The sequence below is a fragment of the Oncorhynchus gorbuscha genome, linkage group LG03, assembly GCF_021184085.1.
Source record: "Oncorhynchus gorbuscha isolate QuinsamMale2020 ecotype Even-year linkage group LG03, OgorEven_v1.0, whole genome shotgun sequence".
Lineage (NCBI taxonomy): Eukaryota > Metazoa > Chordata > Actinopteri > Salmoniformes > Salmonidae > Oncorhynchus > Oncorhynchus gorbuscha.
Window position 1 is genome coordinate 11,303,727 of NC_060175.1, and position 23,812 is coordinate 11,327,538.

Genomic DNA, 23,812 nt, shown 5'->3' on the forward strand with positions numbered 1-23,812 from the left:
TTTCCACCGCCATTTCACGCATGATATATTTTACACACAAAAAGTTACCGTGTTGAACGAACAAATTCTTTCCACATTTGTAAAATGGTCCTGTTTCCGTCAGCCCAGTAATCACTTTTTTAATGCGTCAGCTAATTACTCCAGGCTCCCGAGTGGCGCAGGGGTCTAAAGCACTGCGCTTCAGTGCAAGAGATGTCACTACGGCTGTGATTGGGAGTCCCATAGGGCGGAGCACAATTGGCCCAGCGTCGTCCGGCTTTGCCCGGTGTAGGCTGTCATTGTAAATAAGAATTTGTTCTTAACTGACTTGCCTAGTTATATAAAGGTTAAGTAATAAATAAATAAAATCTGCATAGAATGGTTGGATGGAAAACTGGTTGCAGTGATTTTTAACCAGAAGAAACCGCCTTTATAAATGGCGAGACTCGAGTCTATAACAATCTGTATTCTACGTCACCGACACACCCATAAATGTCGATTGGCTGATAGAGCTGTACATGCAGCAGGCCACTAGGACTACAGATGTTGAAGCTTGCAGTGGCAGCAGGTGACACACTGTCCGAAAATGACACTTTGGGTCCTCCTAAATACACTTTCTGACCATGTCTTCAGTACACATGACAAGCTTCAATAATTGTCATTTATCAACAAAAATCCCTGAATTCTACAGTCCCAGACCAGAACTGGAATGCATGAAGGTCAGCATAAAGTCATTGGTTCAGATGAAAACTATATAACAGCAAGAAGACTTGAGTCCAACCTGAAATCACAGACTATCCACAACACCTCACAGACAATGTAAATATATACAGAAAAATATAAAATGCAACAACTTTAATATTTCAGAGTACAAGTTCATTAAAGGAAATCAGTCAATTTAAATACATTCATTAGGCCCTAATCTATGGATTACACGACTGGGCAGGAGTGCAGCAATGGGTGGGCAAAGGCCAGGCACAGACAATCAGAATGAGTTGTTTCCTAACAAAGGGGCTTTATTAGACAGAAAAACTCCTCAGCACCCACCCTCAGACCATCCCAAAGGTGAAGCCAGATGTGTGGGTTCTGAGTTGGCGTGGTTACATGTGGTCTACGGTTGTGAGGCCAGTTGGACATACTGCCAAATTCTCCAAAACAACATAGGAGGCAGCTTATGGTAGATAAATTACCATTCAATACTCACTCTGGCAACAGCTCTGGTGGACATTCCTGCAGTCAGCATGCCAATTGCACGCTCCTACAAAACTTGACATCAGTAGCATTGTGGACAAAACCTTTATGGACCCAACAAGGTGCACCTGTGTAATGATCTGTTTGATAGACCACACCTGTCAGGTGGATGGATGATCTTGGCAAAGGAGGAATGCTCACTAACAGGGGAAAACAAATGTGTGCACAAAATGAGAAATTTACAATTTAAGGGAGTTTTTTAAATTTCAGATCATGAAACCAACACTTTACATGTTCTGTTTATTATTATTTTTGCTAAGTGTACATGGTGCAGTCAAATTAAGCAATACTTTAGTTCTGGGTTGACCGAAATTAACCCAGAACTATTGTAGTTTATCTTTCAAAAACATTAATACAGCTAAACCACAAAATTACAAAAACACTTTGATTTGACAACACACAAGCTGTATTCCAAGATGAGAAAGTTGAAAAGTTCATAATGAAGAAATATACATGTTACAGTCACACAAGTCGTACAATGAATCCAGACTAATTGTAACATTGCTAAAAAAATTGGCCATTTTACGACTTATTACAATTCTCCCAACAGCGTGACAAATATTTACAAATATTTACACATCCAGACTGAGTGCCCCAAACAGCACCCTGTGAGCCCTGGTCCAAAACTAGTGCACTACCCTATGGTCCCAGGTCCAAACGTAGTGCACTATATAGGGTGCATTTAGAACACAGTAGGTAGTCCCCCCCCAGGAAACAGCAGATGGACAGACTTAGAACTGCTGCAGGATCAGCTTCTTCTTCATGTCGTGAGAGAACTTGTTGGATCGGAACGCTTCGCTGTCATAGAACGCTGACAGGTTGTGGATGCTGATCTGTCTGGCCTGGGGAAGGAGAGAACAGAACAGAACAATTCAACTATACTGAATGAAAAGAAAAATGCAACAATTTCAACAAAAATGTTACTGAGTTATAGTTCATATGAGGAAATTAGTCAATTTAAATACATTTATTGGGCCCTAATCTGTGGATTTCACATGACTGGTAATACAGATACCACCCCCCGCAAAAAAACAGGATCTCGTCACGGTATTCCTTTGCATTCAAATTGTCATGGATAAAATGCAAATTGTGTTAGTTGTCAGTAACTTGTGTCTGGCAATTCCATAACCACAAAGCCAACAGGGGGCACTCATTTTACAGGAAACCGCTTGCCCACACATGTCTGCGTTGTAAGGCCAGTTGGACGTACTGCCAAACTCTAAAATGACTTGAGGTGGCTTATGGGGCGAAGGTTCACCTTCCAACAGGACAACGACCCTAAGCACACAGCCAAGACAGCGCAGGAGTGGCCTCGGGACAAGTCTCTAAGACTCTTTGTGGCCCAGCCAGAGCCCCGACTTGAACCCAATCGAACATCTCTGGAGAGACCAGAAAATAGCGGTGCAGCAACACTCCCCATCCAACCTGACAGAACTTGAGAGGATCTGGAGAGAAGAATGGGAGAAACTCCCCAAAAACAGGTGTGCCAAACTTGTAGCGTCAGACCCAAGAAGACTCGAGGCTGATATTGCTGCCAAAAGTGCTTCAACAAAGTACTGAGTAAAGGGTCTGAATACTTATTTGTAAAAAAATCTAAACCCGTTTTCACTTTGTCATTATGGGGCATTGTGTGTGTGTAGATTGAGGGAAACAAGCAATTTAATCCATTTTAGAATAAGGCTGCAACGTAACAAAATGTTGAAAATGTCAAGGGGTCTGAATACTTTCCAAATGCACTGTATATGGGGGAACTATTGATCTCAAATAGCCCCAAATTATGTTTAATCTTGTCAAAATATAAAATGTTGCATTTATATATTTTTGTTCAGTTTATATCAGCATTGACAACAAAATTAAACATTTTCCCCAAGGGGAAGAACAGAAATAGAAAGCAACTTCACACTACTCTATACAACCATTACTCCACACAGAGAAGCAATACAAAGCTCACCCTTCATTTGGAAAATCTGACCATAATTCTATCCTCCTGATTCCTGCTTACAAACAAAAACTAAAGCAGGAAGCAGACTCGCTCAATACGGAAGTGTTGAGATGACGAGGATGCTACAGGAGTGTTCTGCTAGCACAGACTGGAATATGTTACGGGATTCATCAAATTGCATTGAGGAGTACACCACCTCCAGTCACCGGCTTCATCAATGACGTTGTCCCCACAGTGACTGTACGTACATATCCCAACCAGAAGCCAAGGATTACAGGCAACATCTGCACAGAGCAAAAGGGTAGAGCTGACGCTTTCAAGGAGCGGGACACTTATATGAAATCCCGCCATGCCCTCAGACGAACCATCAAACAGGCAAAGCTTCAATGCAGGACTAAGACTGAATCCTACTACCATGGTGCTGACGCTGTTAGCATCTTGCTAGAATCTCAGATTGAGATTGCGCTATGGTTAGCAGCTCGGTATAGTACATTACAGTAGAAATGAAAGGAATACATTTTACACCATTCATTAAGACACCAGCTTCATGACTAACAGCTCATTACCTTGTCCACCAGGTCTTTCTCTGGGATCTCGATGGTGTCCTGCTGTGCTCCGTACCGGTTCCTCTGATACGCCACCTGCTCTGACACCAGCTGCTTCAGGATGAACAGCAGCAACTCATTGTTGTCTTTTCTGAACGCCAGGTAACGGGCAAACGTCTAGAGAGGAAACAAGGGATAAGTTTAGCAGACCTGGTAACCCTGTCCAACCTTTTAGAGTGCCAGACGCATGCAGCAAATTTGAGATTCAACACGCGCGGAATTGAGATTCTGCCCCCGCCCCTCGTGCACATGCTGTTTGTGAGTGATCGCAATTGTAGAATTGTACTAAATCAAGTCTTGCAAAATGTTGCAATACTTTGACAGCATTCCATTTACACCTATGGTAGGAGTCAGGCTACCGTAAAGGGAATCTGACCACTGTCCAGTAGGCTACCGTAAAGAGAATCTGACCGCTGTCCAGTAGGCTACCGTAAAGAGAATCTGACCGCTGTCCAGTAGGCTACCGTAAAGAGAATCTGACCGCTGTCCAGTAGGCTACCGTAAAGAGAATCTGACCGCTGTCCAGTAGGCTACCGTAAAGAGAATCTGACCACTGTCCAGTAGGCTACCGTAAAGAGAATCTGACCACTGTCCAGTAGGCTACCGTAAAGAGAATCTGACCACTGTTCAGTAGGCTACCGTAAAGAGAATCTGACCACTGTTCAGTAGGCTACCGTAAAGAGAATCTGACCGCTGTTCAGTAGGCTACCGTAAAGAGAATCTGACCGCTGTTCAGTAGGCTACCGTAAAGAGAATCTGACCGCTGTTCAGTAGGCTACCGTAAAGAGAATCTGACCGCTGTTCAGTAGGCTACCGTAAAGAGAATCTGACCACTGTTCAGTAGGCTACCGTAAAGAGAATCTGACCACTGTTCAGTAGGCTACCGTAAAGAGAATCTGACCACTGTTCAGTAGGCTACCGTAAAGAGAATCTGACCACTGTTCAGTAGGCTACCGTAAAGAGAATCTGACCACTGTTCAGTAGGCTACCGTAAAGAGAATCTGACCACTGTTCAGTAGGCTACCACTGTAAAGAGAATCTGACCACTGTTCAGTAGGCTACCGTAAAGAGAATCTGACCACTGTTCAGTAGGTAGGCTACCGTAAAGAGAATCTGACCACTGTTCAGTAGGCTACCGTAAAGAGAATTTGACCGCTGTTCAGTAGGCTACCGTAAAGAGAATCTGACCACTGTTCAGTAGGCTACCGTAAAGAGAATCTGACCACTGTTCAGTAGGCTACCGTAAAGAGAATCTGACCACTGTTCAGTAGGCTACCGTAAAGAGAATCTGACCACTGTTCAGTAGGCTACCGTAAAGAGAATTTGACCGCTGTTCAGTAGGCTACCGTAAAGAGAATCTGACTGCTAGAAGAGTCCAGTGTTTCAGCCTATGTAAAAGGTGCTCATTGTATTTCTTTGCAGCGCAAATATCATTTCAGATTTTTTTAATTGATACAATCTCAAATCTAGTGCCAAGGCATTTTAGAAGCATTATAACTAATACCGGACACTCGTTCATTCTTCATCGCGCCGTCTTCTAAACTCACCGACTCCATTTAATGACAAGAGGTTTATATTTATTTTTGATGACATTTGTGACATGGATCAAAATGAGTTACCGTCTATCAGATCCTCGTAATGTTAAATGGAAAATACAACTACTGGGATGAAGAATTAAATGTGTACAAATTAAATCCCACAAACGCGACCAGTTATTTTTCATATTTCCATTTAATTTCTTTCAATAGCAAAATGTGAGTGAACTGCTGGCCCTTCAGAGCCCACTGAATGTCCATCTTATGTTCTCTGACATTAGCTTGAAACAATTAGTGTTCACCTTTCCACAACACACAGGAGTCGAAAAGGGATTTGTCCTGACAGTCTGCAAGCTCAGCTTCACAACAAACAGGAGGGGCAGACACTGGGCAGCTATGTCCAATAATGATGTATTCATCTCCATGTCCGTTGACACAAACTCCGTACATGTCTGTGCGTTGCAGTTCGAGAATCGGGATGTGAGATTTACTCAGTGGATTCATTTTTTTAAATGTAATAAAAATACAAAATCAGGCCCTATTAATTTCTGCATACTTTTAACTCGGATCTCGTACCCGGACAGAGAATTGCATAGTTGATACGCAAAATGCTTACATGTTGGCAGGTCCGAATTAGTTTCAGAATTAAAAGCAGCAGTTTGTCATCTCGTCTGAGTGCCAGGTCACATCAAGAGGACCAGGAACCAGTGTTAGACATACTGTATTCACCTTGTTGTGACAGACAGTCCAACACTTCTATATTAATAGTGTATGACCACTTAAGTGGAGACAAATGTATGTTGGGCTTTTCCTCCGTCCTGCACCATCTTCCCCTTCACAGAACTAGAAGAACACATGACCCTTTTCCACTGCAAAACGCTTTGCTACAATTTGCTCTAGTGAACACGAACCACGAATAGTCTAGCGCATTCCCAGGGGCTTATACCTTCCTCATGCTCCTCATGACGCTGAACTTCTGAGTGTCGATGAAGCTCTCCAGCATGACTCGGATGGCCATGTTGACGTCGTCCTCCACTACGTAGTCTCGGAGGTGCATCCTGGCGTGGGCCTCCGCCATGCGGATCATAGACTCGATGTGACGCACCGTGATGGGGATGCTGCCTGTCGCCTACACAGACACATTAAGTTTTTCAATTGTTATCGACAGTAGACAGTTTGGACATATGAAGGTCACGACCCCCCTCAAGGGTAAAATACAACATGTTAAAAGTATCAGTTTCATTCGTTTCAGGTTCGGCATCAACTCAGAAAGTAAATTAAAACATGAAATCGACCGATGCCAGCTAAGGGCCTTGCATCATCTCCCCAGGCTTTAGCTCAGCTAGCTAGCTTACGGTCTTACCGGCCGAGGGCTCGGACCACCGGTTGTGACACACTCACCATGGACTCTTTGCGCAGGTCGCTGTAGATGCGAGCCACTTTATCCTGGTCCATCTGGTTGAGTTTGGGCCGGACCCTTTCCTTGGAGTACATGATGTATTTCCTCAGCAGCTCCTGGGGGATAGGAGGCACGTCTGTGGTGTTGGGCAGAACCACCTCCTCCAAACCAGCCATGCCACCCTCCTTGTTGCTGGGGTGATGCTTGATGTGGCTTCCCACCACGAAACGAGCCAGCATCTCATCCTGTAAATGAGAGACAAAGACAAGTTAGAAGGTTGCAATACTGCAAAGAACAAGTGTCAATTCAATCAGCTAACGAAAACATCCGGTCATCTCATTACAGGGATGATGAGATAACAACAACAGAAAGCTGAGAAGTTGGCCAATAGTCTTTACCTGCACTGGGTCTACAGTATCTCTGACTACACACAGGATGTCAAAACGAGACACGATGGGCTCGGTCAGATCCACGTTCTCAGAGAAGGTCAGAGATGGGTCGTAGCGACCACCGATAGGGTTGGCAGCAGCGATGATAGTACAGCGTGCCTGGAGCGAGGTGACGATGCCAGCCTTGGAGATGGAGATGCTCTGTTGTTCCATGGCCTCATGGATACTGGTCCTGTCTGCATCGTTCATCTGGAGAGGAGAGATATGTTGAGCACTGCAGTCTACAGGAGGGGGACAGGGGTGACAGATAGGAAAACCTACACTTCCTACACTTCCATGTTATTGTTAGGAGATCTTCCTGACCTGAAAATACTCATGGCCCTGCACAAGGCACTGAACAGCTTTAAATGAACAAATCCTTTACTTTGAATGTGTCTGGAAATATACTATACTTGGTCTCTCAAGTCTAACCCACACCATAACAACCGTAACCACCCCCCCCCCCCCCACACCTTAAAGTCGATGAGACAGAGCCCTCTGTCCATTAACACTGGGGTCCTAGCCTCTAGATTCTTAGTCTAACCCAAATCCCCCTCTCCCATCATATCAACCCTTTCTCCCTCTCACCTTGTCAAACTCGTCGATGAGACAGACCCCTCTGTCTGCTAACACCAGGGCTCCAGCCTCCAGGGTCCACTCCCTGGTGACCGGGTGTCTCTGTACGTAGGCGGTCAGGCCCACTGCGGAGGCTCCCTGGCCTGTGGTGAACACCGCTCTGCTGGCCACCTTCTCAACGTACTTCAAGAACTGGGACTTGGCCGTACCGGGGTCACCGCACAGGAGCACGTTGAGGTCACCGCGCACCTTGTGCTTCCCACCTGGAGAAAAGAGGGAAAGGTAAGAGCCCAGAACTGAGGAAGGATAAATGATAGATGATAGAAGCATCATAGCAGAGGGTTGAACAGCCAACCAGGGTGGCCCTCATTCAAAAAAGCTACTGAAAATGCTTTTTTATTTTATCAAACAGCCAACTCAGTTTAAAGGAAGTTTGTTCTCCAGGAGGAGCGTTGGCTACCGCTGATGTTGAATGGTTCACCAACCTGGGTTCTTGGGCTCTCCGCCAAACAGAGCCAGAGCCAAGCCTCTCTTGATGTCTTCATGGCCGTAGATGGAGGGGCCGACACTGGCAAAGACCTGCAGAGAGACGGGAGACAGACCAGGGGATGAACAGGGTGTAAACGGTAGGGGATGAACAGGGTGGACCGGCGGGGGGGTGAACAGGGTGGCCCGGTGGGGGGTGAACAGGGTGGACCCGGCAGGGTGGACCGGAGGGGGTGAACAGGGTGGACCGGCAGGGGGGTGAACAGGGTGGACCGGCACCGGGGGGTGAACAGGGTGGACCGGCAGGGGGTGAACAGGGTGGACCGGCAGGGGGTGAACAGGGTGGACCGGCAGGGGGTGAACAGGGTGGACCGTGAACAGGGTGGAGCAGGGGGGGGTGAACAGGGTGGACCGGCAGGGGGGGTGAACAGGGTGGAACAGGGTGGACCGGCAGGGGGGTGAACAGGGTGGACCGGCGGGGGGTGAACAGGGTGGACCGGCGGGGGGGTGAACAGGGTGGACCGGCAGGGGGGGTGAACAGGGTGGACCGGCAGGGGGGGTGAACAGGGTGGACCGGTGGCGGATGAGACGAAAGAAAATATGACTAAAAGCCAATCTACAGATATTGACAATTAACATTTGCTTTAGACACTGAGACCAGGTGAAAGCTATGATCACCCATCAGTGTAGATGAAGGGGAGGAGACGGGTTAAAGAAGGATTTTTAAGTCTTGATACATGGATTGTGTATGTGGCCATTCAGAGGGTGAATGGACAAGACTAAATATTTAGGTGCATTTGAACAGGGCATGGTAGTAGGGACAACGGTTTGTGACAAGAACTGCAACGCGGCTGGGTTTTTCCACACTCAACAGTTTCCCGTGTGTATCAAGAATGGTCCACCACCCAAAGGACATCCAGCCAACTTGACACAACAGTGGGAAGCATTGGAGTCAACATGGGCCAGCATCCTGTGGAACACTTTAAATACAATGCCCTGATGAATTGAGGCTGTTCTGAGGGCAAAACAGAATGGGGTGCAAATTAATATTACATTTACATTACATTTAAGTCATTTAGCAGACGCTCTTATCCAGAGCGACTTACAAATTGGTGCATTCACCTTATGACATCCAGTGGAACAGTCACTTTACAATAGTGCATCTAAAACTTAAGGGGGGAAGGTGTTCCTATTGTTTTGTCCATTCAGTGTATATTGTGCCACAAGCCATTAATAATTGTTTCCACAGTATGTCAATGGGCTTGTATCTGTTATTAAATAAACCATACATCAAAAAAAAAGAAAAAGACTGAAGGACTTGTGACCAGCAGGGTCCACCCCCCCCACCGTACCAGCAGGGTCCACCCCCCACCACCAGCAGGGTCCACCCCCCACCGTACCAGCAGGGTCCACCCCCCCACCCCCCCACCCCCCACCGTACCAGCAGGGGTCCAGGGTCCACCCCCCACCGTACCCCCACCCCCTACCGTACCAGCAGGGTCCACCCCCCCACCGTACCAGCAGGGTCCACCCCCTACCGTACCAGCAGGGTCCACCCCCTACCGTACCAGCAGGGTCCACCCCCCTACCGTACCCTCTTTCCGAGGTGCTCGTGGTCTGACGTCGACACCAGCAAAGTCCCTCCTAATGGAGTCTCTCTCTGATGTGCTCGTGATCTGACAGTTTACCAGTAGGTGTTACTAACTTACCCTCTCGCCGATGCGCTCGTCCTTGGACAGCGCCACGATGGCCTTGATGTCCTCATCAGTGAGCTCAGCCACGGCCACTTTGTTGTCTCTCCGAGCGATATGATTGGCCATGATGACCGTAGCGAACACTGGGAAGCCGTTGGCCATGTTCAGAGAGCCGTCATAGTTGTTGTTGTAGATCCCTGTCAGTTCCTGGAGGAAAAGAGCAGTTATTATTACGACCAGCTAGCTAGGTTATTAACTCAACCTTCTCTTTGACAAGAAGGCTCTAGAACAGGGGTGTCAAAGTCAAATGGACGGAGGGCCAAATAAAAAATTTAGCTACAAGCCGAGGGCCGGACTGTTCGAATGTTCATTGAAATTTTTTAAATGACGCATATAGTCTAGTGAACCTAATTGAACCTACTGAAAACCTAACAAATATATTCCAATATGATCAGATAAATAAAGCAATATTTTCTTATGGCTCTGTCAGTAATCTTTAATTTTCAGACACAAAAGACAAATTTCCTTTATATAAAAATCCCCATAACATGAACATTAAATGAAAGAAACCGGTATTCAAGGCACCATCAGTAGCCTATATTTTCTATTTTAGCAAAAGTGGGCTAAATTTACTTCAAAGAAAAAAACAATAGCAATTTTCTATCATCCACTCAACTGAAATATTTTTAAAATATAATTGGATTGAAATACAATAAAATAAAGTGCAAAAATCTATTAATCAAAAACAACACTTTGTTTAAGGAGAAGTAACATGCAGTGAAAACAAATATTTAACTTTTAAACTTGAACTGAGTAAAAACTCTAAATATGTGATTGCACAGTAATGTTCACTTGTTTGAGGTTGAGGGTGATACTTGGTGGTGTCCCATCTTTTCCACAAGTTCATCAATGTTCGGGGTAAGGCTCTGAGCTGAGGAAATCCTCAGAATTGAGTGGAGGTGTTCAGCAGTAAGTCGACTTCTGTGTGATGTTTTGTTCAAGTTCATCAAAGAAAACAGTTGTTCACACAGGTATGTGCTGCCAAACATAGACAACGTTTGAGCAGCCTGGATGCGCAGCTGGGGCATTGTGTCGGGGAGGAAACGGGCGAACTCCGCAGCACCCACTGCCGCATATTTTGCCCTCAGTGCATCATTGCATTGGAGGTCAATCAACTCCATTTGGAGGTTTGGTGGTGAGCTTTCCACGTCAACAGCAAATGGGTTACCGAGCAGTTCCAACCTGCTTTTTTGTGCTTCAAAGTCAGCAAATCGGCGTCGAAAGTCAGCGGCAAGCATACCTATTTTATCAGCCAACTGTGCGCTCGGGAACGCACTGGTAGAGAGCTTCTCTTTCATGGTCTGGCAGCTGGGAAAGTGGCTCAAATTTTCTTTCCGCATCTGCGTCTCCCACAGAGTCAGTTTGGTTTTAAATGCCTTCACTGTACTGTACATATCAGAGATGACACGATCCCGACCCTGCAGCTGCAAGTTCATTGCATTCAGATGACTCGTAATGTCACACAGAAAAGCCATTTCACACAGAAACATTTCGTCTCGGAGTTGTGTTGTGTCTTTCCCTTTGCTGTCCAAGAACAGACAAATCTCCTCACGAAGCTCGAAACATCTTTGAAGCACCTTTCCCTGGCTTAGCCATCGCACCTCTGTGTGATAAGGCAAATCACCATGCTCCGTTTCTAACTCCGTCAGAAATGCCTTGAACTGGCGGTGATTCAAACCTTTGGCTCTGATAAAGTTAACTGTGCGCGTGATGATGCTCATTACATGCTCCATTTTCAAGGCTTTACCGCACAACGCTTCCTGGTGTATGATACAATGATAAGCTGTCAGCTCACCTGTCGCGTTTTCCTCTTGCATCTTTTCCCGTATCTTAACCACCAGTCCGCTCCTGTGTCCACACATCGCAGGTGCTCCGTCGGTTGTCAAACCCACGAGTTTTTCCCAAGGCAGCTCCATCTCATTTACACATCTTGACACCTCTTCATACAAATCATGCCCCGTAGTTGTGCCATGCATAGGACGTAAAGCCAAAAACTCCTCTGTCACGCTTAGGCTGGAGTCCACTCCGCGGATGAAAATTGACAACTGGGCAATGTCAGAAATGTCGGTGCTCTCATCCACAGCCAAGGAATATGCAATGAAATCTTTTCCCTTTTTCACAAGCTGCTCTTTTAGATTGATGGACAACTGGTCTACTCTCTCGGCAATGGTGTTTCTGCTCAGACTCACATTTAAAAAGAGTTGCCTTTTTTCTGGGCAAACTTCGTCACAAACTTTAATCATGCAGTTTTTGATGAAATCCCCCTCCGTAAATGGCCGGGCTGATTTAGCGATCTCTTCTGCCAAAATAAAACTGGCCTTGACAGCAGCCTGGCCTTGTGATTTGGCTTTTTTGAACAGAGCCTGTCGAGATTTGAGGCCTCGTTTTAATTCCTCTGCCTTTTGTAGCCTTTGTTCCATGTCCATATTCTTGTTTTTGTCCGCGTGTTTCGTTTCATAATGTCGTCTCAGATTATACTCTTTCAGTACCGCCACACTTTCTCCACACAGAAGACACAGGTTTTCCAGCTACCTCCGTGAACAAATACTCCGACTCCCACCTTGTTTGAAACCCCCGGTTCTCAGTGTCCACCTTCCGTTTTGCCATTTTTGATGGGTATCTGAAAGTTAATTTTACTGTGATGCTGACAACTGCTGTGCCAATAAATATTGAAATGAAGCAGCCTACTGCTCGGTGCGTCACCGTTGCATTGTGGGAAATGTAGTATTGGTGCGTGTAAAAGATCTGCGGGCTGCCGGCTTGCTGCGGTCTGCGGGCCGGTTCTAATAATAAATCAAGATCATCCCAGGGGCCGTAAAAAACCTTCTCGCGGGCCGGATGTGGCCCGCGGGCCTTGACTCTGACATATGTGCTCTAGAATGTTAACATTCTCTTTGACAAGAAGGCTCTAGAATGTTAACATTCTCTTTGACAAGAAGGCTCTAGAATGTTAACATTCTCTTTGACAAGAAGGATCTAGAATGTTAACATTCTCTTTGACAAGAAGGATCTAGAATGTTAACATTCTCTTTGACAAGAAGGATCTAGAATGTTAACATTCTCTTTGACAAGAAGGATCTAGAATGTTAACTCCAGACATGTTGCTGGGATGAGAAAATAAAAGTAAAAAACATGGCTGTTCAGAATGGCCTCGCATTCATCAAGTACCTACTAAAATAATACTTGATGCAATGACATGCGTCGTTTGTCTCACAGCCCCGTACATCCCACAAGCAGACAATGTTACAGAGCCCTACAGTGTTGAGAATTAGAGAGATTAGTTCTGTTAGGAGTCAAACTCACTATTTCGTCTCCAGGTTTGCATTGGTCCACCAGGTCAGCCAACAGGATGGCATCTTTGGAGCGTGGGAGGCGGCCAGCGGCGATCTTCCCAGGGCTCTCCTGGATGGTGATTCGCTGGTAGTTCTGGTACACAGTCTGATAAAAAAAAAAAAATGTATTACTTGCCTAGTCTATCTATTAGTCAGCCCCTCAGCCTTCACACTCTGGTGAAGAATCCGCCGTGGCGCTGAGGGCAGAAGCCCGACTTCCCTTCCTGGTTCAGCCTTATTAGATACTATTTTTATTGGTGCACTCATGTTTCTAACCTTTTTTAGAGTTTTCTATTGGTCGACTGACTCACCAACTCCATATTAATGTCGAAGGGGCCGAAAGACTGGCACTCAGGGCAGGAACCTGGCTTCACTTCCTGGTTCTGGGACTGGAAGAACGGCCCCAGGATGAAGTTACACTTGTTACAGTTGTACTTGACCATTCCCAGCTGAGGTAGGACACCTGTACAGCAGGTCACCACTCCACTGGTACGGATCAACTGGTTCAGGTGGAGTTGTCTGGAGAGGAGAAACAGCATTCATATTAATCCTACAGAGAGGAAGTGATGAGAGGCTCAGTATCAGCCTGTGTGTATGTGAGTTCCCTCAACTCTACTGCAACGTTGTAGCTCTGTGACAACTGTAGAGGAGACGAGCCTCTCGCTCTGTTGTTATTGCAAAAGTCGGGCCTGATCTACTAATGCTAAATTTGTAATCGTGGAGTCTACTTTTTAAAAACAAATCATGGAAGACGTGATCAGTATTAACCTGAGGGATCTCAGCTCCTCCACGAGGGGCAGGTTGCAGATCCTGACGTGGATCTCCTGAGCGATGCGGTCGTATTTTGGATACATGGCCAGGACTACCTCCTTGGCTGCCTCGTCAAATATCTTCAGCATCTCAGTAGGCGCCTCGGGCAGGAAGTAGGCCAGGACGTGCTCCCTGGCTGCTAGGTCCTCGTAGTTCACCACCAGACTCTCCTTGTTCTCTGGATGGGGTTGGATCAAACACATCAGTAATGTAGTCTATCGTCGAGACCGTGAACCTTTAGACAGTCAAGGTCAACACATTTCAAAGATCAATTCAAGTAGGTGTAGAATCTCTAATGTTGTAGTTCATATAGTTTGTTCTCTAGCCTCTTTAAAATAGTGAGCCAACATGGTTTTCAGCACTTCCCCCGATCCACTGATCAAAACTAGTTCTCATGGCTCTCGTCTCTCTGCAGCAGAGGTATAGGCGAGCAATGTTAGGAACATCAAATAGCCATACATATAGGATGGTGAGAATAGCCATACATATAGGATGGTGAGAATAGCCATACATATAGAATGGTGAGAATAGCCATACATATAGAATGGTGAGAATAGCCATACATATAGAATGGTGAGAATAGCCATACATATAGAATGGTGAGAATAGCCATACATATAGAATGGTGAGAATAGCCATACATATAGAATGGTGAGAATAGCCATACATATAGAATGGTGAGAATAGCCATACATATAGAATGGTGAGAATAGCCATACATATAGAATGGTGAGAATAGCCATACATATAGAATGGTGAGAATAGCCATACATATAGAATGGTGAGAATAGCCATACATATAGAATGGTGAGAATAGCCATACATATAGAATGGTGAGAATAGCCATACATATAGAATGGTGAGAATAGCCATACATATAGAATGGTGAGAATAGCCATACATATAGAATGGTGAGAATAGCCATACATATAGAATGGTGAGAATAGCCATACATATAGAATGGTGAGAATAGCCATACATATAGAATGGTGAGAATAGCCATACATATAGAATGGTGAGAATAGCCATACATATAGAATGGTGAGAATAGCCATACATATAGAATGGTGAGAATAGCCATACATATAGAATGGTGAGAATAGCCATACATATAGAATGGTGAGAATAGCCATACATATAGAATGGTGAGAATAGCCATACATATAGAATGGTGAGAATAGCCATACATATAGAATGGTGAGAATAGCCATACATATAGGATGGTGAGAATAGCCATACATATAGAATGGTGAGAATAGCCATACATATAGGATGGTGAGAATAGCCATACATATAGAATGGTGAGAATAGCCATACATATAGAATGGTGAGAATAGCCATACATATAGAATGGTGAGAATAGCCATACATATAGAATGGTGAGAATAGCCATACATATAGAATGGTGAGAATAGCCATACATATAGAATGGTGAGAATAGCCATACATATAGAATGGTGAGAATAGCCATACATATAGAATGGTGAGAATAGCCATACATATAGAATGGTGAGAATAGCCATACATATAGAATGGTGAGAATAGCCATACATATAGAATGGTGAGAATAGCCATACATATAGGATCGGCACCTACGTATTATGACATTGTATTGTGAGGTCCCTGGCAATTACCAGCGCTACTATAGATACTGAAAATTACAAGTCACCTTGTGACTCTGCAGTCCGACTTCAGAACAGACCTAACAAAAGCTCCTGATACGAATACACTACACGACCAAAAGTATGTGGACACCTGCTCGGCGAACATCTCATTCTGAAATATTTAGCATTAATATGGAGTTGGTCCCCCCCTTTTCTGCTATACCAGCCTCCACTCTTCTGGGAAGGCTTTCCACTAGATGTTGGAACATTGCTGCTATAACAGCCTCTACTCTTCTGGGAAGGCTTTCCGCTACATGTTGGAACATTGCTGCTATAACAGCCTCCACTCTTCCGGGAAGGCTTTCCACTAGATGTTGGAACATTGCTGCTATAACAGCCTCCACTCTTCTGGGAAGGCTTTCCACTAGATGTTGGAACATTGCTGCTATAACAGCCTCCACTCTTCTGGGAAGGCTTTCCACTAGATGTTGGAACATTGCTTCCATTCAACCACAAGAGCATTATAGTGAGGTTGGGCACTGATGTTAGGCGATTATGCCTGGCTCACAGTCAGCGTTCCAATTCATCGCAATGGTGTTTGATGGAGTTGAGGTCAGTGCTCTGTGCAGGCTAATCAAGTTCTTTCACACTGATCGAGAAACCATTTTTGTATGGACCTCACCTTGTGCACGGGGCATTATTATGCTGACACAGGAAAGGGCCTTCCTCAAACTGTTGCCATGAAGTTGGAAGCACAGAATCATCTAGAATGCCATTGTATTTCCCTTCACTGGAACTAAGGGGCCCAGCCCGAAACATTAAAAAAATAAATACCACAAAGACCATTATTCCTCCTCCATTAAAATGTACAGTTGGCACTAGGCATTTGGGCAGGTGGCATTCTCCTTGGATCCACCAAACCCAGATTCGTTCATCAGACTGCCAAATGGTGAAGTGTGATTCATCACTCCAGAGAACGAGTTTCCTCTGCTCCAGAGTCCAATGGAGGCGAGCTTTACACCACTCCAGTCGACGCTTGGCATTGCACATGGTGATTTTAGGCTTGTGTGTGGCTGCTCGGCCATGGAAACCCATGTCATGACGCTCCCGACAAACCTTTCTTGTGCTGACGTTGTTTCCAGAGGCAGTTTGGAACTCAGGTGTGAGTGTTGTAACCGAGGACAGACAAATTTTACACACTTCAGCACTCCCGTTCTGTGAGCTTGTGTGGCCTACCACTTAGCGGCTGAGCCATTGTTGCTCCTAGACATTTCCACTTCACAATAATAAACACTTACAGTTGTCACTTACAGTTGATGCAGCTCTAGTAGGAAAGAGATTTGAAAACGGACTTGTTGGAAAGGTGGAATCCTATGACTGTGTCACATTGAAAGTCACTGAGCTCTTCAGTAAGGCCGTTCTGCTGCCAATGTTTGTCTATGGAGATTGCATGGCTGTATGCTCGATTTTATACACCTGTCAGCAACAGGTGTGGCTGAAAAAGCCGAATCAACTCATTTGAAGGTGTCCTCATATATATATATATATTTTTTTTTGTTTGTTTGTTTGTTTGTATGTACCTTTGCACATGTCACTGATCTTCTCCTTGAAGACGTTGTGCCCATTCTCATCTACGTGGGTGCGCAGGAAGTTCTTAAAGCGGTGGTAGATCTCCAGACGTGGCGCGGCCATGACCACCCACTCCCTGACAGAGTGGCCCTGCAAGCAATCAATCAATCAATACATCCACCAACCAATTAATCCAGTCATCAATACATCCACCAATCAATGAATCCATCCATCCACCAATTAATCCATCCATCAATACATCCACCAACCAAATAATCCATCCATCAATCAAATAATCCATCCATCAATCAATTAATCCATCCATCAACCAATACATCCATCCATCCACCAACCAATTAATCCATCCACCAACCAATTAATCCATCCATCCACCAACCAATTAATCCATCCACCCACCAACCAATTAATCCATCCATCCACCAACCAATTAATCCATCCATCCACCAACCAATTAATCCATCCATCCACCAATTAATCCATCCATCCACCAATTAATCCATCCATCCACCAATTAATCCATCCATCCACCAATTAATCCATCCATCCACCAATTAATCCATCCATCCACCAATTAATCCATCCATCCATCAACCAATTAATCCATAAACCATTTGTATAGCACGTGTTGTGTTGTACAAGGTAAGGTAGGTAAAAATACAGTGGACTTCACAGAAAAATAAATCAATAATATGAATGAATATAATAAATATTTTATTACCTTCATGTCCTCTAGGTTCTCGATGCTCTCGATCATTTCCTCATCGTCCACCCCAGTGCCCTCTGCAGCCCGCTCCGCCAGGCGACGCCTCCGGGCCGGGCGCTCTTCATCCTCATCCTCACTGTCTGTTAGAAGGAAGAGGAAAGTGATGAGGAGGTGGAGAGTTGAAAGGTGATGAGGAGTTTCTTAAAAACTGACCATTGTGTGTCATTTCAATCACACTATCTAAGAGTAGAACAACTAATCTTATAGTCAGAAAATATATAACAGACTATGAAAAAGAGAACTGCTCACCATACAGCAGTCCTCTCCTCAGCCTGCCTCCCTGCTCCCGGTCTCTCCTCCTCATAGCGTCCTCAGCAGCAGCCCTGGCTCCAGGAGACAGCTCCGACAGCTCCTCATCAAGATCCAGACCCTCCACCTCATACCTGTCCAGCTCAGGAATGGCTCGGTAGTCTCTGCATGGGGAGGGATGGGAAGAGTGTATAAGTAAATCATATTGTATTATAAACCTATATAATTTGTGGTATAAGTGCTTAGTAAACATGCGATAACATAGATATAACCTGAAAACACTACACGTAAAGCACTACAGTACAAGACTACAGGGTCTGAACACCTTCCTCTCCCCTCCTTCACTTACCTCTCCATTGCATCTCCAATCAGTTCCTCCCCATCTCCCTCATCCTCCTCCCCAGGCAGAGTTCCTTCACCCAGGAGCCCCTCAGACTCATCCTCAAAGGGGGGCAAGTCTCTCCCGGGGCTGGAGGTCAGTTCCCCCCGCCTGGAGAATCTGCTGGGGCTGGTTGCCATGTGAAATGACTCAGATGAATCCTGACAACGGAAAAAGACAAGCAGTCAAGTCAGATGTATTTTTGCATTGTTACATTTGCTACAGACGTTGCATTTCATATATTACAGAGTCCAGCTATTGTCTCAACACACATAGTTAAGTGCTAGATAGCTTGCTAGCTAAGATTAATATACCTATTCCTTAAAGATGGTGAACAAAAACTCAAAACTGTGGAAAGCAGTTTACTAGCCAGCTAGCTAACGTTAACAGTAATTTATTGTTGCATTTAAAATTAGTCATTTAGCAGACGTTCTTATCCAGGGCGATTTACAGGAGCAATTAGGGTTAAGTGCCTTACTCAAGGGCACGTGACAGATTTTTCACCTGATCGGCTTCGGGATTCGAACCAGCGACCTTTCTGGCCCAACGCTCTTAGCAGCTAACTTTCATCGTGACAATGATGTGCCTAGCTATGATGGCTGACAAAATGGCACACTTTTGCTACCTGGCTAACAATAGAAGCCATGCAGATCACATGTTTTGTGTAATTTAGTTACCGTTACATGGCAATGAATATATAATATAAACGATTAACTACAGATTTTAGATCAGTTTCATGTCTGACTAGCTAGCGAACTAATGAAGATTAATACAATTATGGATATAACGTTAACCAGCACATGAGTGGTCTGTCCCAGACAACGTGAGTCGATTCCTAAAACTTTCTCAACTTTGACTGGCGAGCAAAAGACATCACGAACGAACAGAAATCCTCAGATAATTAATCAAGGAACATAAACAACTTTCAATGCAATGGGCTTTATTGACATGGGAAACATGTTTACAATTGCCAGAGCAAGTGGAATAGATAAACGTGAAATAAACAATCAACTCTCTGTCAAATAAGAAATATGTTGAAACATAAGGTGAATATATCGCCGATTTTGATCATAATCACTCACCGCCATTATTTCGTGCTTGCTTGTCTCTACTGCTGCCACGCAAAAGGTCTTTATTTATTTTTATCACTTACTTTTCCCGCGAAATCATCACGTGATATACAAAACGCGCGAAATATCATGAATATGTAATAAAGGTACCAAAGAGCAGCATCATGATTGGTCGGAGCAAAAAGAGTACTCTGTGATAGGTCAATATAATGTAAAGCAGGATACTTAGGATGCGCTCGATTTGTTTCCCTCAGAAAGCCGGGTGGCTGATTATCAGTTGTTTTACTGAAGACGTGAGAAACAGAATTGTGCCGTGTTCTCACATATTGGCCATCTTTTCTTTGTGAAATACACATGACATATTACAGTCATTTTTTACAGGAATTATACATTATTTCTGCACTAATGTTCAGATCCATTTACATTAAAAAGATGACAAAATATTTGACAATGTATTACATTTTAATAGACAGTACTCTAATTCAAATATTTTACAATGTATTACATTTGCTTTTTATCTAGATAATGCAACCAAATTATTTTAGCTTCACACTCAATATATACAGTATTGATTTAACATCAATGCATGATTCATTTTGCCTGTAGTAAAAACATAAACAGCAATCACAATATTAATATGTAATTATTTCATTGTAAATCAAGATGGACCCTGTAAGATTAATATCACTCTTACAGTACATAACATTAGTCAAACACCTCTAAAGAGGATATACAGCGCAGGAACAGTGACAGCAAGCGCACCATAAGCCAGAACAGTGTTGTACATGGTAGTCTGGCTTATTGAGGCCTCGAGTCTTCTCTCCGTCTGGTCAAGACCTTGCATGACGCTCTTAGTGTCGCAAACAAACATCTGGGAATCTTGCTGACTTATAACTACTGACGGCTTTTCTTCCCTATGATAAGTCTCAATCAAGTGTTGAACGGCCAGAAGTTCTGAATCCACCTTCCCAACACTCTGTTCAAGCTGACCTAGCTGTGGCTGGATGCCTTCTAGAAGATTCTGTGCTTTCTGACTATAGAGCAATATCTCTTTCAGAACTGCCTCGGAGGCACTCGGAGAAGGCTGGGGTGGAACCATGATGGGTTCCGGAACCCGAACAGCCACTGGCTTCTTCACATCCTGCTCAGCTATCACCCGAGCTGCTCTATGCTGAAGAGTAACCCTCAGAGTGTCTATAAGGCCTCTCAGCTCCTGTTGTTGAGACTTATGCATACCGGCCTGGACTTTTATAGCCTCCTGTAGACTAACAGGTCCTTTCTGAGCCTCCAGTAGTAAGGTCTTCAGCTCCTGTAGGCGTACTCTGTTGATATAGGTTGAGCCCATGACCCCTATCAAAGCTCCGAGCACTGAGCCTATCACAGACCAATTCTTTGTGCGCTCCGCCCGAGTCCGCTCTTTTTCGTGGCTCTCACGCACACCAGCTGAGAATAAGGCAAACTTCTCTCGTTCTGCACCCTCTGCATTCTCGTAGGCTGTCCTCAGGCGACGCTCCTCCTACAAAAGTGAGAATGTCTTATTTTCTTTATTAAAAATGTATACAACAATTAAAGTCGTCAATGTGAGTCTCTTCAACTCAAGCACAACAAACTGCTTTGCAGCTGACATTGTGTGTGTGCGTCTGTGTGTGTGTGTGTATTTTCATGGGATTGGGCAATGTGACAGCAAAAATATACATTCATATTCACCAATGGATTGTACATCTGATTATGTCTCTTGACAGTATTACCTGCAGCAGCTTGTGCTCCAGTGTGGCCAGCTCAAGGTAGTGGGCCTCCTCTCGGGAGACCCGGTCCAGTCGGTCCCTCACCTCCTTCAGCTTGACCTGTAGGGCCTCCAGACTGCAATGGGCCTCACGCACCATGCCTCTGGCCACCATGAAGGCCCTCTCTGCCTAAATACACAGATGATTAGAAATTTAGGGAAAGTATATGATCTGACTGGGAAAAACCTCTGAGGCCTTAGATATAGACCTTAGTTATAGGCTATGGGTCTTGAGCTGTTCAGATTACAAGTTTAGGAAACTGTGTGAGAAATAGAAACGGGAGTTTCCCTGACTACTTGACCTGAGCAGGAAGAACTCTGGGCACTAGTTATAGGTCTCCAGACAACACCTATACACAGGACCCAGAGTTTCCCTCTTGTAAGGTCATGTGGTCAGGAAAAACTAAGCCTCAAGTGATGAAATAGCGAGATACTGTTAGAGAAAAATACCACAACCTTCAGTTTCCTGACTTGCCTTCCATACAGACTTACCTCTGTGACTTGAGACTGAGCATCTCGGACTTCATTCAGGCCGACAAACTCCTCGTACCTCTCCCACCAGTAGTTAACTGTGTTTGAGGCAGTGCTCATAGACTTCTGTCCCCACTGCTTCCCCAAGTCAGTCAGATTCTGTATTGTAGCCACAGCACGTTCTTGAATAGGAACAACAGGTTTGTCTGCTCCGTCATCTTTTGAAGATGGCAGCGGTTGTTGTTGTGTGCTGTAGGCCCTGCTGAAAGACACTGTCCCTCTAACCGTGCCAGTGATGTGGAAACGGTAGAGACAGGATGTTCCATGGCACCATGGTAGGAGCTGTTTACCTCTGTACCTCATTTGAGAAGCCAGTCGGTTATATTCACTATGATGCTAAAGCACAAGACATTGGAGCTGCCACCTGTGTACAAAAAAACAAAAATAATAAACAAGACAGTACAGTAGTCAAAGCCTGTTGATGTTTGAGGTATCAATGAATGTTTATCAATGTTTCGAAGTAGCTGTCAAAATGATTGAATAACTCTAGTTAATAACTTTACAGTCTAGTTCGCTAGAGATAGTGGCGTTTTAGAAGATCTATCTTAGTTACTGTACTTTGTATCCCCCTGGCATTTCCTGTATCACCTCTGCTTCAAATATGCTGGGCTATCTGGAGGATAATATCTACATTTCTGCAGCACTGCAGAAGCTCGGTTGACCTCTACAACGCTGGTGTTAATGGATTCATTGAAAATCTATGGCCATTTTGGATGTCATCCATGATGCAGTGGTTTAGACGCCCAATGAATTACCATAGATAGCGGCCTAGCCAGCGTAGCTACCTAGCTAGCAGCTGAGTTTTCAAACTTGCTTTAGGCAACCCAGGGCTAAATACACATCATGTTTTAATCCTGGCTACTGCTCTCTGATTTATTTTTTATTTTTTTGTACATAATAAGAATAATCACGTACCGGTTGTCTTCAAGTAAATTAGCAAATTATCCGCTGGCTACAAAACGTAGAGAGTAATTTTATCATAAAATGTTTATGATCAGGCACATCACAAACATTCTGCATCCGGTTTAGAGTGGAAGTAAGGTCCTAACAGCGCGGATTAGAAACAACGATTGTCTAATATATTGCCAAGATAGTCAAGTGACCGCTCTGACAAAGAAAATACGCGTTCTCAAATATGTAAGCAAAGATTATGGATATACTGACAAGATACACGTCTCTGCCCTAACAGTGGTATTCGTTGTCCACAAAACGTCTGTCTAGCTCCCGCCTATTCTTTCTTTGGATTAGTGGATACATCTAATTTTTGTCATATTTTTTAAAAATATTTGATGAGGGTTGCTGACGTCAACAGCCTGTATATCTTCATTTATCTAGGCAGGCAAATCAGTTAAGAACAAACTCTAATTTACAATGACAGCCTACACCAGCCAAACCCGGACGACGCTGGGCTAATTATGCGCCGCCCAATCACAGCCGGTTGTAAATACAGCTTGCTATCGAACCAGGGTGTCTGTAGTGAAGCCTCTTGCACTGAGATGCAGTGCTTTAGACTGCTGCGCCACTCGGGAGCCCTATTTTATGAGTATGCATTGCAATCTCGAGACAACTCCAATATAAAGTGTTGTTTTCTCAAAGTTTCCGGAATGTTTACGTGTCCTACTTATATCAGTACAGTCATAACAATTTAAGCATTATGAAACTTCTATTCGATCAAATAAACCTCACATAGCAAATAAGCCATTCATTTTTGGTTGACCAAATTCGTCACTCTCTCATTGACCTCCG

General features: G+C 44.4%; 2 protein-coding genes across 3 annotated transcripts; both read right to left on the reverse strand.

Moving 5' to 3' along the window:
• Positions 1-977: 977 nt before the first annotated feature.
• Positions 978-19,825, reverse strand: LOC124025725 (DNA replication licensing factor mcm2). The gene is made up of 16 exons (XM_046339064.1): positions 19,765-19,825; positions 18,653-18,843; positions 18,304-18,467; positions 18,010-18,134; positions 17,282-17,420; positions 14,056-14,275; positions 13,599-13,806; positions 13,259-13,393; positions 9,911-10,102; positions 8,201-8,294; positions 7,728-7,978; positions 7,110-7,349; positions 6,714-6,956; positions 6,259-6,441; positions 3,739-3,894; positions 978-2,072 (listed from the first exon to the last, which is right to left on the reverse strand). The coding sequence occupies exons 1-16, from the start codon at positions 19,768-19,770 to the stop codon at positions 1,962-1,964; spliced, it is 2,658 nt and encodes an 885-aa protein (XP_046195020.1). The 5' UTR covers positions 19,771-19,825; the 3' UTR covers positions 978-1,961.
• A 370-nt stretch (positions 19,826-20,195) lies between these two features.
• LOC124025735 (mitochondrial potassium channel-like) lies at positions 20,196-23,145 on the reverse strand. Of its 2 annotated transcripts, none has more exons than XM_046339073.1 (4): positions 22,982-23,145; positions 22,028-22,430; positions 21,501-21,665; positions 20,196-21,268 (listed from the first exon to the last, which is right to left on the reverse strand). In XM_046339073.1, exons 2-4 carry the CDS (start codon positions 22,367-22,369, stop codon positions 20,462-20,464), a joined length of 1,314 nt encoding a protein of 437 aa, XP_046195029.1. In that variant the 5' UTR covers positions 22,370-22,430; positions 22,982-23,145; the 3' UTR covers positions 20,196-20,461. The 2 variants fall into 2 exon arrangements, with proteins under 2 accessions (XP_046195029.1, XP_046195035.1); XM_046339079.1 differs by lacking the exon at positions 22,982-23,145 and adding an exon at positions 22,625-22,894.
• Positions 23,146-23,812: the final 667 nt, after the last annotated feature.